Source organism: Lutra lutra, chromosome 6 (genome assembly GCF_902655055.1).
Source record: "Lutra lutra chromosome 6, mLutLut1.2, whole genome shotgun sequence".
NCBI classification, from domain to species: Eukaryota; Metazoa; Chordata; class Mammalia; order Carnivora; family Mustelidae; genus Lutra; species Lutra lutra.
This window is the reverse complement of record NC_062283.1, coordinates 126,855,628-126,870,949: the sequence shown is the minus strand read 5'-3', so window position 1 is coordinate 126,870,949 and position 15,322 is coordinate 126,855,628. Positions and strand designations below refer to the sequence as shown.

At 36.4% G+C, this 15,322-nt stretch overlaps 1 protein-coding gene across 8 annotated transcripts in view; it reads left to right on the top strand.

Annotated features, from left to right (window-relative positions):
* Positions 1-15,322, top strand: part of HACE1 (HECT domain and ankyrin repeat containing E3 ubiquitin protein ligase 1) — a 119,972-nt gene that overhangs the window by 57,378 nt on the left and 47,272 nt on the right. For all 8 annotated transcript variants that reach the window (XM_047733419.1, XM_047733418.1, XM_047733420.1 and 5 more), the window contains 3 exons: positions 6,252-6,586; positions 7,174-7,242; positions 7,487-7,574. In XM_047733419.1, the coding sequence (XP_047589375.1) occupies positions 6,252-6,586; positions 7,174-7,242; positions 7,487-7,574 (492 nt within the window). The remainder of the gene's footprint in view (positions 1-6,251; positions 6,587-7,173; positions 7,243-7,486; positions 7,575-15,322) is intronic.

Sequence of the window (15,322 nt, the reverse complement as noted above, 5' to 3'; positions counted from 1 at the left end):
TCTGCTTATTATTTCTGCTTACCTGTAATGATGAATAGAAAGTCAATTGAGGTGTAGATAGTCACTATTATCCAAATTGCATGTGGATTATATTCACTATTGTCTGATTTTTTTTTGTTGTTAAATTTTAAGTCAGCCATGTGTTTGCTAATGATATCAGAAAATAAGTAAGGTGTTAATTCATAGCCTCTGTATAGGAATTAAATGCTTGATTTAAAATGTTAGTTTTCTATCTATCCCATCAGTACAGGTATAACAGAGTAGAAAAGGGTGTCACTGGTTTTCTTTGAACTTTTCTTTAATGAAATCTAAACTCTGTTTTGATTGTCATATACCAGTGAAGTATATAATAAAAAAGTTCTTTTTTTCTATTTTATTTCATTTGTTAGTGTCTTCTTTTTTCTTAAGTTATTGTTTTCTGCATCATTGATAACTGCTTTGCCTCTGACCACTTTTTCTCTTAAATTTTGACCTTTCACTTTGTAAAATGTTTTTATTACAAAACTCACCTTTTTTTTTTAAACATTAGGTGTTACTATTAAAAACTTAGTCTCTTTCATATAATTTTATGAATTAAATGTAGACTGAAGGATGAGAAAATGATGTCTTCCAACTTACAAGGATAAAAAATAGAAACTATATTGTCATCTATTTATATAAAGTCTTCTGTTCATTGTGGGGTGATTTACAGTTGTAAAGATCATAACCATTTCCTGAGTTCCTGCAGTGCTAGACTGGAAATACCATTTTAATTTTTACCACATTTTTGTCTAAAGTAGCAATTGATCTTTACTTTCCATTTCATTAACTAGGTATCCTAACGTCACTTTATTGTTAGGATTAACTAATGGGTTTTCCATTAAGAATGAGTGGGTTTATAGGCCATGTGGTTTTAGGAAGTGAAATTGTTTAACATCCTATTATTAGTTTTCTGATTTATCTTAGAAATCCTTTAAGTTAATCTTAACACTTAGCTACTTTTTTTCAGTGTGAAGAGATTTTTATCTAGTCCCTTGGAAACTTTGGGGTATCTGAATGAGAAGGTAGTTATGAATATTGAAGCAGTGTGAGCATGGGGTAGACAATTTAGGCTTCCTGAATCTTAATATGCAGGGTGTGTGCGTGTGTGTGTGTAGTAAGATGTGACTATTAATGCTTTGTAGAGTTATAATTGGTAAAATTTGGAAGCCAGGAAAGATTGAGAAACTTCTAAATTTAAAATCTTAATCTTTTGAGTTATAACATTTGACATTATCAAATTGAGACTAGTTAGACTAACAGAAAACTTCAAGATACTATTAAAAAACTTAAGTTACTAATACTTTCCTGTCAAATTTGTGTCTCACTTTGGCAGATGGATCTTAAATTTTTAAAAATTGTCCAACAAGTCTGAGATTATATGTTACGGTTTTGAAATAGATCTTAAAATATTTTGAGAACTATGTGTGGTTGTCATAACATTGTTGCTATGTGTAGAATATATTTCTGTAGTGAAGACCATTCAGTAATATGAAATGAAGCACTATTTCACAATGCCAAGATGCCTGCTAATGGCTTTTATAGTCATTGACTCATTTTCTATAGTCATTGTTTTCCATAGTCATTGACTTATGTTTCAGAAATAGGTGATATATATGTTGCTTTGTATCTTTTTTTTTTTTTTTTTTTTTTTAGATCTTATTTATTTATTTGACAGACAGCACAAGTCGGCAGAGAGGCAGGCAGAGAGGCAGGCAGAGAGAGAGGAGGAAGCAGGCTCCCTGCTGAGCAGAGAGCCCAATGCGGGAGCTTGATCCCAGGACCCTGGGATCATGACCTGAGCTGAAGGCAGAGGCTTTAACCCACTGAGCCACTCGGGCGCCCCTGTTGCTTTGTATCTTATCTACAGTTTTCTATCATTATTATTTATGGATATAGAAAGCATCATAGATAAGCTTTGCAGTGGTTTATTTTTAATTTTAAAAATTTACTTTAACCCTTTTTTTAATCTGTGGCTGCTACCACAGAAATTAAAATTATTTTCACAGTATTCTTTTGGTTATTGAGGCATGAACTTTCTGAACAAACCTTCAAAGGGACACCTCTTTAGGTAAAAATACCTTGAGGTTGAAATTTAGTTTTAATGCATGTGTGAATGAAGAAAGAAAAGATAGGAAAAAGCCCAAGATGACCGACTACTTCTTTTTTTCCCTTGTTCTCTTTTTAATTTTTGCTGTGTTCCTTTACTGACAAGTCTTTCTCGAACTATCATTTTTATACAGATCTGGGTTTAAAAAATTATTTCTGGATTATTCCAAATTTGCCTTTAATTTTTACACATAGTATTTAAAGATAGGATTGCTGTTGGTTCAGGCTCAGTGCTCTCATCTGTGTGAGCAGCAGGTTATCATTTCTTGCCTTAGGCTTCATCTCTATTCAGTGTGCTGATTTTCTAGGTTTTAGCCCTTCTCATTTGGAGGCCAATTATTCTTTTTGTCTTTTGTTTCAAGAAGTTTTAAATTACCACCCGTACTTTCTATTTTGGAAGTTCATTTTGTGATGTAAAACTGAAAGTTTCACTGACATAAGAAGTTCTTCTTCATCTTTTACAGTGTATTTAATGTTTTGCTCATGAGAAGAATTAAGACATTTTTGGTGCACTTCAGTGTTTATGGCAGCTGGTGCTTCTTGCCCTTCCTTTAAGCAGCTCAGGGATCCTCAATCTCCCAACTGCTGTGCCCCCACCATGGAAAAGCCCTCTTTGTAGGGGGCAGGAGTGCTTATTTCAACCTCAGAGAGAGTATAATTAGTTTCTCACTCTGCTCACCTGTTACCTAGTCTGTACTAATTAAATATTTGTTGAATGAAGGAAGTAGGTTTTTGTTGGTGATAGCATGACTTTTTGCTTTATTTTGTTTTCTGCTTTTTGGTTTAATATTACAATGAAGACTTAGGGTTAATTTAACTATTTGCAAATTCAGTAAGTCAAATATTTCCAAAAAGTGGATGTTCTGGAAACCTGAAGAAAGACTGAACATATAGCAGAGGAATTTGTTAGAAAATAATTATAAAGAATTTCCTGGAAGAATAGGTTATTTAAATATTTCCTAAACTTTCAAATGTAGTTGATGAATCTGTTTCCACTAAGTAAGATTTTAGTATTTTAATTATTATTATTTTTTTTTGGTTGAAATATTGTAGGCATGCCTCTTTCTGAAGCACATGGTCTAATTTGTAGCATTCTATGATCCTATAAGAAACAAAAAATAAGAGTAACTTTTACATTCATTTGTAGAAAGGCAATTTATATTCTCAATAGGAATATTTCATACCTTGTGGCTCAGCTGGTGAAGCTTCTGCCTTTGGCTCAGGTTATGATTCTGGTGTTAATAGGAATATTTAAAATAGGGTAGAAATGAAGGAGCATTTAACTGCTATCCTTGGCTGTCCTCCCATCCCCTACTGATAACTGTTAATTTTTATTTGTGATTAAAAATGTTCTAGCAGGTCTCCCCCCCCCAGTTTTATTGAGATATAACTGACATGTAACATTGCATAAGCTTAAGGTGTACAATGTGATAATTTGATACATGAGTGTTTTGCAAAATGTTTGTCACAATAAGGTCAGTTAGCATATCCTTCACTGACATTATTTCCATTTTCCTTTGTTACAGTGAGGACATCAAAGCTTTACTCATAGCATCTTTCAAGTAAACAGTATAGGATTGATAATTGGTCATGGTATTGTATATTGGAGCCCTGGTAACATGTCTTTTAATAGTATTTCTCCTTGTTAAAAATAACTAATTATTAGGGATGATACATATATTTCATCTCTTTAGTACTTAGTCATTTTGTAGCTTTTGTGATTACATAATATTTTGAAAGGGAAATTTTCATTTGCTGTTAATTTACAAAAGACATTTCATTATTCTTAAGAGGCACATTTTAAATAGTATAGAAATAACAAACAGTTTACTCTCTCCCTCCCTTTTTCTTTTGCTAGTCAGGGGCACCTGGGTGGCTCAATCAGTTAAGCATCTGCCTTTGGCTCAGGTCATGATCCCAGGGTCCCCATCCAGCTCCCTGCTCCTTGGGGAGCCTGCTTCTCCTCCTCCTAGTCCTCCGCCTCTGCTCGTGTCCTCTCTCTCTGTCACTCTTTCTCTCTTGCTCTGCTCTCTCAAAAAAAGAAAACTTAAAAAAAAAAAAAAAGATTTGCTAGTTGGTATTTGATAGTTACTAGTTATTAGAGATGGATTTTGTGTTTTATGTGCGTGAAAACTTATGCATGTGTGTGTGTGTATATATATATATATATATATATGTATTTCTTACCATAAATTTTCAAAATCTGTGAATTGCATGTAAAGAAAAGAGCACAGTAAACTTTTTAAAAAGTTTATTTCTTTTAAATTTAATTTAATTTTTTTTTTTTTTTATGTGACAGAGAGAGAGATCACAAGTAGGCAGAGAGGCAGGCAGAGAGAGAGGGGAAAGCAGGCTCCCTGCTGAGCAGAGAGCCCGATGCGGGGCTCAATCCCAGGACCCTGAGATCATGACCTGAGCCAAAGGCAGTGGCTTAACCCACTGAGCCACCCAGCGCCCCAAAAGTTTATTTCTTTTAATAATCTCTACACCTGGGCACCTGGGTGGCTCAGTAGGTTAAAGTCTCTGCCTTCAACTCAGGTCATGATCCCAGGGTCCTGCAATCGAGGCCCTTGTCATAGGGCTCTCTGCTCAGTGGGGAGCCTGCTTCCCCCTCTCTCTGTCTGCCTTTCTGCCTACTTGTGATCTCTGTCTGTCAAATAAATAAAGAAAATCTTAAAAAAAAAAAAAATCTCTACACCTAGAGTTGGGCTCCAAACTCACAGCCCTGAGATCAAATTGTATGTACCACTGACAGCCAGGCAGCCACCCCAAAACTATGCTGTTTATTATGCTTTTTAGGAATTCGCTCTCTATTTTTATTTTTTATTTTTATTTTATTTTTTTTTTTCAAGATTTTTTTATTCATTTATTTGACAGAGAGAGATCACAAGCAGGCAGAGAGGCAGGCAGAGGGAGAGGAGGAAGCAGGCTCCCTGCTGAGCAGAGAGCCCAATGCGGGGCTCGATCCCAGGACCCTGAGATCATGACCCGAGCCGAAGGCAGCGGCTTAACCCACTGAGCCACCCAGGCGCCCCCCGCCCTTTTTTTTTTAAAGATTTTTTCGCTCTCTATTTTTAAAAAGATTTTATTTATTTATTTGACAGACAGAGATCACAAGTAGGCAGATAGACAGGCAGAGAGAGAGGGGGAAGCAGACTCTCCGCTGGGCAGAGAACCCAATGTGGGACCACATCCCAGGACCCTGGGATCACGACCCGAGCTAAAGGCAGAGGCTTTAACCCACTGAGCCACCCAGGGTCCCCTAGGAATTCTCATTTTTTAAATTGTGAAAAGATTTATAGTTGAAAATTATTAACACATGAATATAGTAAATGTTGGGGGATTGCATATGTAAAAGTAGTATATGTTTGTTTTGTTTTATTTTTTAAAGATTTTATTTATTTATTTATTTGACAGAGAGAAAGAGATCACAAGTAGGCAGAGAGGTAGGCAGAGAGAGAGGGGGAAGCAGGCTCCTTGCTGAGCAGAGAGCCCCATGTGAGGCTTGATCCCAGGACCCTGAGACCATAACCTGAGCTGAAGGCAGAGGCTTAACCCACTATGCCACCCAACTGCCCCCACAAAAGTAGTATATCTTTTTATCTTTTTAAAGCTAAATATTTGAAAATTTTTAAAAGATGAAAGATTGCTTATAAATTTTTTTTTAAAGATTTTATTTATTTATTTGACAGACAGAGATCACAGGTAGACAGAGAGGCAGGCAGAGAGAGAGAGGGAAGCAGGCTCCCTGCTGAGCAGAGAGCCCGATGTGGGACTCCATCCCAGGACCCTGAGATCATGACCTGAGCCGAAGGCAGCGGCTTAACCCACTGAGCCACCCAGGCGCCCTGCTTATAAATTTTTTGTTAGATTTTAGTTTTACCTTTTTTTTATTCCAAGGAATAAATACATGCAAATTAAACTTTGCTATAAACAAAGAAATCGTTATTTATGTGGCATTCTTATGTTTTTGTTATTACTTTTAGGCATTGCTATCACATTAATTTAGGAAAATAGAAGTATTTAGAATAAATTTTCTCTTTTATGTTATTTGTTTGGCTGTGTGAGTTTTTTTCCCAGAATTTAAGAATAATGTTTAAAACACACTTCTGTTTTTCTCCTAGCCTCTTGAATTGCTTTGGCACTCATTAGATGAATGGCTAGTTTTAATAGCTACAGAACTGATGAAAAACAAAAAGGACTCAACGGATATCACTTCTATTTTACTGAAACAAAAAGGCCAAGATCAAGATGGTACTTCCATTCCTCCATTTGAACCTCCAGGACCTGGGAGCTCTGAAAATCTATCCACTGGCACAGGGGAATCTAAACCAGATGCTCTTGGAGGAAAACAGGAAGCCAGTGCAGACTGTCAGGATGTTATTTCTATGACAGCTAACCGGCTAAGTGCTGTCATTCAAGCTTTTTACATGTGCTGTTCTTGTCAGATGCCTCCAGGGTAAGAAGGTTTCTGCTTATTACTTCCTTTTCTGATAGATGAAGAAAAACTATGATTTTTTTGTAATTTCAGTAACAACAAATAATAATTTGTTAATTTTATGTTCTGTTTTAATTTTGCTTTAGGATACTTACTGTACTAATCTTAAAATATTTGAGTTTTAAGCAGTATATAAGTTATTAACATGTAGAATGGTGAATGTCACTTTGTATAGGATTATTTAATTATGTATTATTTAAAATGTGTAGAGCAGAGACATTTAAAATTTCAAGGTTTTAAAAAATTCTCTGGGCATATCCTCAGTTAATGAAAAGCTATATATATATATACATATATATATATTCTAATCTCATGTATTGACTGGGCATGCCTCAGTTTCTCAGTTTTTCAAGGTTTAAAAAATTCTCTGGGCATATCCTCTGTTAATGAAAAGTTATATAATGTATTCTAATCTTATGTATTGACTGGGCATGCCTCAGTTTCTTGAATTTAGTCCAAACCCAAATCTTTTTTTTTTTTATAGTTAACAAATTTTGCTGTATCACCAATTTCTGTGTGTTTTCATTGTTTTTTTTAATCCCCCACAGAATGACTTCGCCTCGTTTCATTGAATTTGTCTGCAAACATGATGAAGTTTTAAAATGCTTTGTTAATAGGTAAGGTTTTCTCAGATTCATATATTGTCCTCGTAGACTTTTCTTTCTTTACTTATAGTTTTTATCTCAACAAAAATAATGTTATTTTTGTTACTATTCAAAAAATGCTACATGACAAGTAAAAGTATAGTAGGTGTGGATTAATATTTTTCTTTTGTTTCAGTATCTGTATATCTGAATTTGCATTTCACTTAGTACAACTCATTCTTCCTGTCCATTTAAACAAAATATATTTTTCTTTTAGAAATCCCAAAATTATATTTGACCACTTTCACTTTCTCCTTGAATGTCCTGAGTTGATGTCAAGATTCATGCATATCATAAAAGCACAGGTAGAGATTTCTTTTAACCTTGTTTTTATTCTGTCTAATGAAAATTAAGTCTTTTAGTTTGATACAGTTTAGTGAAGTAATTATTATACTTGAGACCTTCTGCTGTAAGAGGAGTGAAATTACTTTGTTCTTTAGTTTGTGGAATTACATTAGTATGTTACTTTAATATAAAGAGCATTTTTTTTTTAAATTTTAAAGGAAGTATGTATTGAGTGCCCACTGTGTGCAAAGACAACAGAATACATTGACACATTTTCTGAAATGAGTTTACTGGAGCGTTGGTGCTATAAGGCTGATGGTCCTTGAGAAAAGGATTTTATCCCCAAAGCATTTAGAAAATATAATATCCCTGTTGGAGATTTATAATGTGTATCAGCAGCTTGTTAAAAGGCATTGAGAAACCCTCTGCTAAAAATAGTGATTTAACTTTGTTAATCCTTCAAATTTATTTGACCTGAGAACCTTTTCCCTAGTAAGGTTCATTCTTCATATCTCATGTTTCATGAAATGTGCTAGGGGAAAGCTTGTTTTGCTACATACAATCTATGTAATTTGGGGCACATTTCCAACATCCTTGGGTCTTGGTTTCTTCATCTATAAAATAGAGATAATGACGCCAATCTCACAAAACTACTATGAAGAATAAATTTTAATTGTAACTGATGTATATGTTCAATAGATGGTAGTTATTTGGAGATAGAAAGCATATGTCTTTTCTCCAAAAAGATGTTGATTCATTCTAGCAGGGGAGATGATAAGTGTACCTATAAAATAGCAGTTACATTATTACGTGATTGTTTAGGAGTTTAAGGGAGGAAGACCTTGCTCCTGCCTGCTGTAGTCAAGGAAGATTTTGAAGAGGAAGTAGAGTTTATGCTGGACATTGAAAAGCATTGCAAAATTTTGCTGGGAGTGAATGGAGAAGATGAACATTCTAGTCAAGATACGGGCCAGGGCTTATAAATGGAAAAGTGTGTAAAATTACAGTGGTTGAAGCAGAAATTTTGTGTAGGTGAGGAATGAGATATAATTCTGGAAAGGTAGGTTGGGGTCACACTGTGTTAAGCCTTGATTGCCAGATTGAAGAATTTTCTTTGTTTTTTTGACTGTCAGCAACCCCTGGTAACTTGGGAGAATGATAGGACCTTGGCAAAATTTTAGGGAATAATTTGTCAAAAGTGCAGGATAGACTGGAGGCTCTGGTTTGGTTAGTAGTCATAAGATAGATACTATAGGTGTTTTTAGAATATCTTTAGGGACACTGACCCTTTCGGAAGTTAAAGAAGCTAAGAACTAATTTTTATAAAATTCTGCACACATACGTAAGTATCCTTTGGCATCTGTTAAAAATGTAAAAGAGAAGATAATAATAGTAACTTAAATTTATTGAATGCTAACTTTAGGTCAGTTACCATATATATGCTTTACATGGATTATTTCCATAGCAATCTTGTGAGATAGGTACTCTTTAACTGAAGAGATTAAGCAACTTGTCATTTAGGTATTAAGTGGGAGAACCAGAATTTAAGAGTTTGTCTTTTTTTTTTTTAAGAGATTGTATTTATTTATTTGACAGAGAGAGAGAGAGAGAGATCACAATTAGGCAGAGAAGCCGGCAGAGAGAGAGGGGGAAGCAGGCCCCCAGCCGAGCAGAGAGCCCGATGCAGGGCTCGATCCCAGAACCCCAGGATCATGACCCAAGCCGAAGGCAGAGGCTTTAATCCACTGAGCCACCCAGGTGCCCCTGAGTTTGTCTGTTTTTTAAATTCATTTTCTTAATCTAAATTATTTGACTCCATTCTAGGGCAAATAAGATTATATGTGAAAGAAGCTCTTAGATTTTGAAAGAGAGAGTTTGTTATTCTTAATATGATCTCTGCTTTTCACTTCTGTTTTCCTCTTCCATTCCTGAATAGTTAGTCAAAAGCAATTGCATTAAGCTACCCACCCTTTTTTACCCACAGAGGAGGTTTTGTTGCCTGACCCAGGTGAGGAAGTGTTCACATGCGTAGAGGTGGCATAGTGTGGAGTTTGGAGCTTCGGTATGGTAAGAGGTTGCCCTTAGAGGGGGGCCCAGCATAGAATATGTGAGTTGGAGCAGCATATGGAGGATGTCCAGTATAGAGGATGGTGACAGTTGCTCAGAGTAGACAGCCTGAGTAGGATAGAGGACATCCATGCAGTAATGTGTCCATGTCAGTGACAGGAGATTGGTTATATACAATGTGGGGCAGTTCATCAAATAACTAAGCGTACTTATTATGGGAGCCTGGTTTCTCACTATTGGAGGAAGGAGTTACAAAATGGAGGAGAATAGATTGACGCATGTGCTGTTGGATTGGAATTGGAGATAGCAGTGTGAACTTAAATTTTCAGGGTAGATCAATAGATAAAACAAACCTGGCGCCCAGTTCTCAGCCCCTACACACTGTTCTCAATTAACCAGGGCTCTTTGGAGAAATGGCTAATTTCAGGGCTCTGTCAGGGAAAGTACAAATGAGCCTGGAACCTCTTATATGCAAGAAAGTTGTTCAAAGAGTGATAGGATTATGTCAGAATGACACAGAATCAGTTTGAATGAACTCTGCTGGCCAACACTGAATAATTTGAACATTCAAATAAATTATGATCGCAAAATACTATAAATAAAATTGGAACTCATAAGCCTATACTGAAAAAATTAATAAATGGGAAGTTTGATGAAGGGTGGGGTGTGTTTATAGTCTTAAAGTATCTACTCACAGAATACTAAGAATTACAAAGATTAAAAACTACAGTGGAAAACTTGGCAGTGATCAAAACAGACATATCAGCATGCTAGCTGATGGGATGGGAGAATGTGGGCATCACTTCTAAGATATTCCTGCTAAAGATGTACACCCTGAATTTAATCATGAGAAGAACATCAGACTAACTTCAGTGGAGGGACATTCTCTTACGTACAGTTTTTAAAAGTATCAATCAAGGTCATGAAAATTAAGAACGCACTGAAGAACTGTACCAGAGTGAGAGAGAGAAGACAACTAAGTACCATTCTCACACTGTGAAGAATAGTATTAGGACACGGGCAGAGCTTGACATGAGGGTCTAAGAATTAGCTGTAGTAATGTATCAGGGTTAGTTTCTTGATTTTGATGGTTGTTATCTAGTTATGTAGAATTCTCTTGATTATAAGAAATACACACTGAAGTATTTAAGGGTGACTGGACATCACGTTGGCAGCTTACTCTCATATCAAGGAAAAAATACTTAATTCTCTATTATACTTAGAAATTTTCTGTAACTTGGAAGCATTTTGCAAAAAATCAAGTAGAAAGTTTAAAACAGAAACAATTACCTGTAGTAAGGGATTGACTTCTTCTATTGGTGGCTTTCAGAGGTGGCCTGTAGCTAAAGGGAGAGTCATTTGGTATTGCTGTACAAATGCTATTAAGAAGAGCCTCTGTGATCAGTCTTGTTTTGTGAATTATTTTATGGAAATGTGGTACTCAGAAAGTTTACATGCAAAAACATGCCCTTTGGCTTTTTAGGTGTATGTAAATATGTGTGGATGTTTTGATCTTACACATCTCTTACTAGCTTTTGAAGATAACATTGTATATGGTTTAATGTTCCACTTGAATTACTTTAAAAATGCCATTTGCTTTTATTTATTGGTTCACATTTTATAGATAAAGGATATAGTTTAATATCTTAAAATGGTGAATAAGTTTTCTATCATTTTCTGTCATGTCAAACAATTTTAACATTGTTCTGAGTGACAATAAGAAAACTTATTGAGCATTCTGGGTATTGATATTTCTGCATGTTACTTAACCTCTTGGTACTGCATTTTTCTCTTCTGTGAAGTAGGGGTGATACGAGGCCCTTTTTCTCATAGTGTTTTGAGGATTACATGTGAAAATGCATGTAAAGTGCTGAAAAGAGCACCTGGCATATTTAGGTGCTTTAATAATTGTTAGCTAATTAATGATTGTGATTATGATTATTATGTTCTAGATTTGCATTATTTTATTTAATTCTCGCAGTTAGCCCTTGAAATATTTCCCCTGTTTTACAGGTGGGAACACTGAAGTTCTGCAAGGTTAAGTAATTTCCCCAAATCACAAACCTAGTAGTGACAGAGCCAGGATTCCAAACCATGTTGATCAAACTTCAAAGCCCCTACTTAAATGCATTGCTTCTTCTTTTTTTTTTTTTTTAAGATTTTATTTATTTAGTTGATAGAGATGGCAAGAGAGGGAATACAAGCAGGGGGGAATGGCAGAGGGAGAAGCAGGCTTCCCGTTGAGCAGGGTGCCCAGTGCGGAGCTCGATTCCAGGACCCTGGGATCATGACCTGAGCCTAAGGCAGATGCTTAACAACTGAGCCACCCAGGCGCCCCCAAAGGCATTACTTCTGTGTAATGTTTTTTTTTTCTCCTCTTGTACCAAAGTTTTAGAAATAATCAGCGTTAAAACTATAAGCACTTTATATTCTAGTTCGCTTATTAAAGTTTATATGCCCAGTAGTTATAACAACAGTGCTTTATTCAGAACGCAAAAGACTAGTAGAAGTATGGATAAAATTAGACACTTAACTTTTATTTTATTTTTAATTTTTTTTTTTTAAGTTTATTTATTCAGGTCATCTCTACACCCAACTGGGGCTCTAACTCATTGCCCCAAGATCAAGAATTACATGCTTCTCTGACTGAGCCAGCCAGGCACTCCAATACCTTTAACTTTTAAAGAGAATATTTACTCTTTTCTTAACTGAAAGAGAAGATACTAAAAGACATAAGTTAATCTCTCACAAGTTACCTTCAATAATAATAGTATTTTTATTAAGAACTAATAAAAAGTGATGTTGAAGCCGTTTGAAGCAAAACTAATATTTAACTCAGATAAAGAAATTTACTCGTGTCCTACAAGCTGTCTGAAGGATAACCTCTTTGTGGTCTTGGATACTGATTATATTTATTTCTTGAAATTTCTGGCTTTGTGGAATTACACCATCCTGGTCCTCTGACTTTTATAGCTATGTGTATCATTTGCTAAGCAGATTCTCAGTCCTTACCTATGATCATAAACTCTGTTCTACGTGTTGTTCCCGGTCTTTAATCTCTTGATCTTACCTTGTGTCCAACTTCAGCTTTGTTCGTGACTATATTTCCAGTGCTTCACCTGTGGCACTTTCTAATATTTATTTCCAAGCCCTTAGTAGTTGCATGCCAGGTAAGCTGAAATTCAGAATATATAAAACCTTATTCAGTATCTTTGGACCTCTGCCTTCTAGGAGTGTGGGGCTGGTTTTGAGGGGAGGGTTTTCTCCCTCTAAGCTGTTTCATTAAATTCTATCCCTAGATATCTTCTCTTACTTTTCATCTTTGTCAATCTGTCTTTCAGATTTCCTTTTTTTTCCTCTTCATCCTGTGACCGACTCCTTATCATCCAGTACTTAATATTTTAACTGTTGCTTACATCGTCTCGCTTTATACTGGTCCTACTCTCATTTTAATTACCCCATTTATTATGTTATCCCTCTGACCAAACACCCACAATGGTCCCTGTATCCCTCACTTGATTCTCAGGATCCATAATTATGTTCTCAGTATACTTATACAAACTTAATTCCTTCGTTCTGTGTAGGGATGGACTCTGATTATGACGGTTACCTTCCCTGCATCTTCCACGGAGACACAGTTTTACCTCCTCTGCCTTTTTCCTTGACTCCCTTACTGTAGTATGCTCTCTTCTCTACATGCTTGAGCAAGTCTTACCCAGCTTAATGTTCTGGTTCAAACTGTGACCCCCTGAAAGCTTTGTACTCTCTTCATCTGCACAGTCTCTAAATTCTTAGTGTGCTATACATACAGCCCAGTCTGAGCCATCAGAGTTAATGGTGAGGACCTTAGCTGCCTGGGTAGCTGATGTGATAAAAGTCCGTTGCAGGGCATGTTGTAACCCATTCACATCTAAATGGAATTATAATAGCAAAACTTAATAATTATATAGGGAGTAGTATGAAATCTGATCTGTAGCCATTGTCCCAAACTTGAAAGGTCCAGCCATGAAAATAGGTCAGTTAAACAGTTAAGTCTCATTTCAGGAGACAGTCTTGCAAGTAGATTCCCAAAGTTAGGACTGTATTTGCGAGAAATCAGGTATCTAATAAGAGGCATTTCTCTGGAAACAAAGGGAAAATAAAGGCTAATCGTCAGAATAAATTATAAACCAAATCTGAATCCTGAGGGCAGGATTTCTAGGTGATAGGCTCAAAGCAGCTTTGTAGTTTGAATTTTTCTAATGATGCTGTCAGGTGTTAGGTGAACTTGCTATTGCCCATTCAGCAACAGGCACAAAGATGGTCTGTATATGAGATGTTGTGATGATTTCTCTGAAGCTGGTTATACCAAGTTGTTCTGTCCTACATCTCATGGATTTAGGAAAATGGCACTTTTAAGTTCTCGGTGATTCCAAGTCAGAATGGTGAGAGGAAAGATGGAAGTGTTAGTTAGGAGAGTTGTAGCCAGATACTGGAAGAAACTAATAGAATTCATGATGTGGTTCAGTTTACAGGTAAAAAACAAAACCTCAACAACAATTAAAAGCACTAAAATCTGATATCCACAAAGGTGTATTACTGAAACATAATTTGTTCTCTATATAATCATCCTCATTTCTATCAGAGATAAGGAAAATAAGGCTGAAGTGTTTGTAAAGTAAGTCCACTGTCTTTAAACTTGGCCTGCAGCATGAATAGTGATTGATCATGTAGAATCTTCTAAGTCAGCTTTGCTGGAATTTTTCTTAAGGAGTCTCAGATTGAACTTTTGAAGGCTGCTTAAGGCTAGGAAGCCAAGCCAAAGACTTGATGTCAGACTTCATCTATAATACCTATACATTTGGGTGAATTCCTCATTTTTTGTGGTTCTTAATATATTCTGATATTCCTGGGCCTGCCAGGCAGTGACCTTCCTCACTCACCTTGTAAGGCTACTGGGAATCCTATAAGGTACCAGACTGATTTTTCTCAAGGGGCTTAATTGGTTCCATAAAGTCAGCCTTGTGTTTTTGTTTGTTTGTTTGTTTTGTTTTGTTTTTTAAATATTTTATTTATTTATTTGACAGAAATCACAAGTAGGCAGAGAGGCAGGCAGAGAGAGGAGGAAGCAGACTCCCCGCGGAGCAGAGAGCCCGATGCGGGGCTCGATGCCAGGGTCCCGGGACCATGACCTGAGCTGAAAGCAGAGGCCTCAACCCGCTGAGCCACCCAGGCGCCCCTCAGCCTTGTTTTTTTTTTTTTGTTTGTTTGTTTTTTTAATAGTTTTTTTTTTTTTTTTTTTTTGGTCAGAGAGAGAGAGGGAGAAAGCAAGCACAGGTAGACAGAGTGGTAGGCAGAGGCAGAGGGAGAAGCAGGCTTCCTGCCGAGCAAGGAGCCTGATGTGGGACTCGATCCCAGGACGCCGGGATCATGACCTGAGCCGAAGGCAGCCGCTTAACCAACTGAGCCACCCAGGCGTCCCCAGCCTTGTTTTTTTAAAGTTGTCTTCGCATATCTGAATCTATGCATATCTCTCTCAAATATTAATGCATTCCACTCAAAGCCTTGGTAGTGTAACCAGTGTTTCCAGTTGTGTCCTGGTACATGGAGAACAGATTCACGATTGAAATTACATAAATAACTATACTGCTGTGAAAATATAAGAATACTCACTGAGAGTTTCCAAATTCTGGAGGGATCAGTTGGGGGAAATAAATGATTA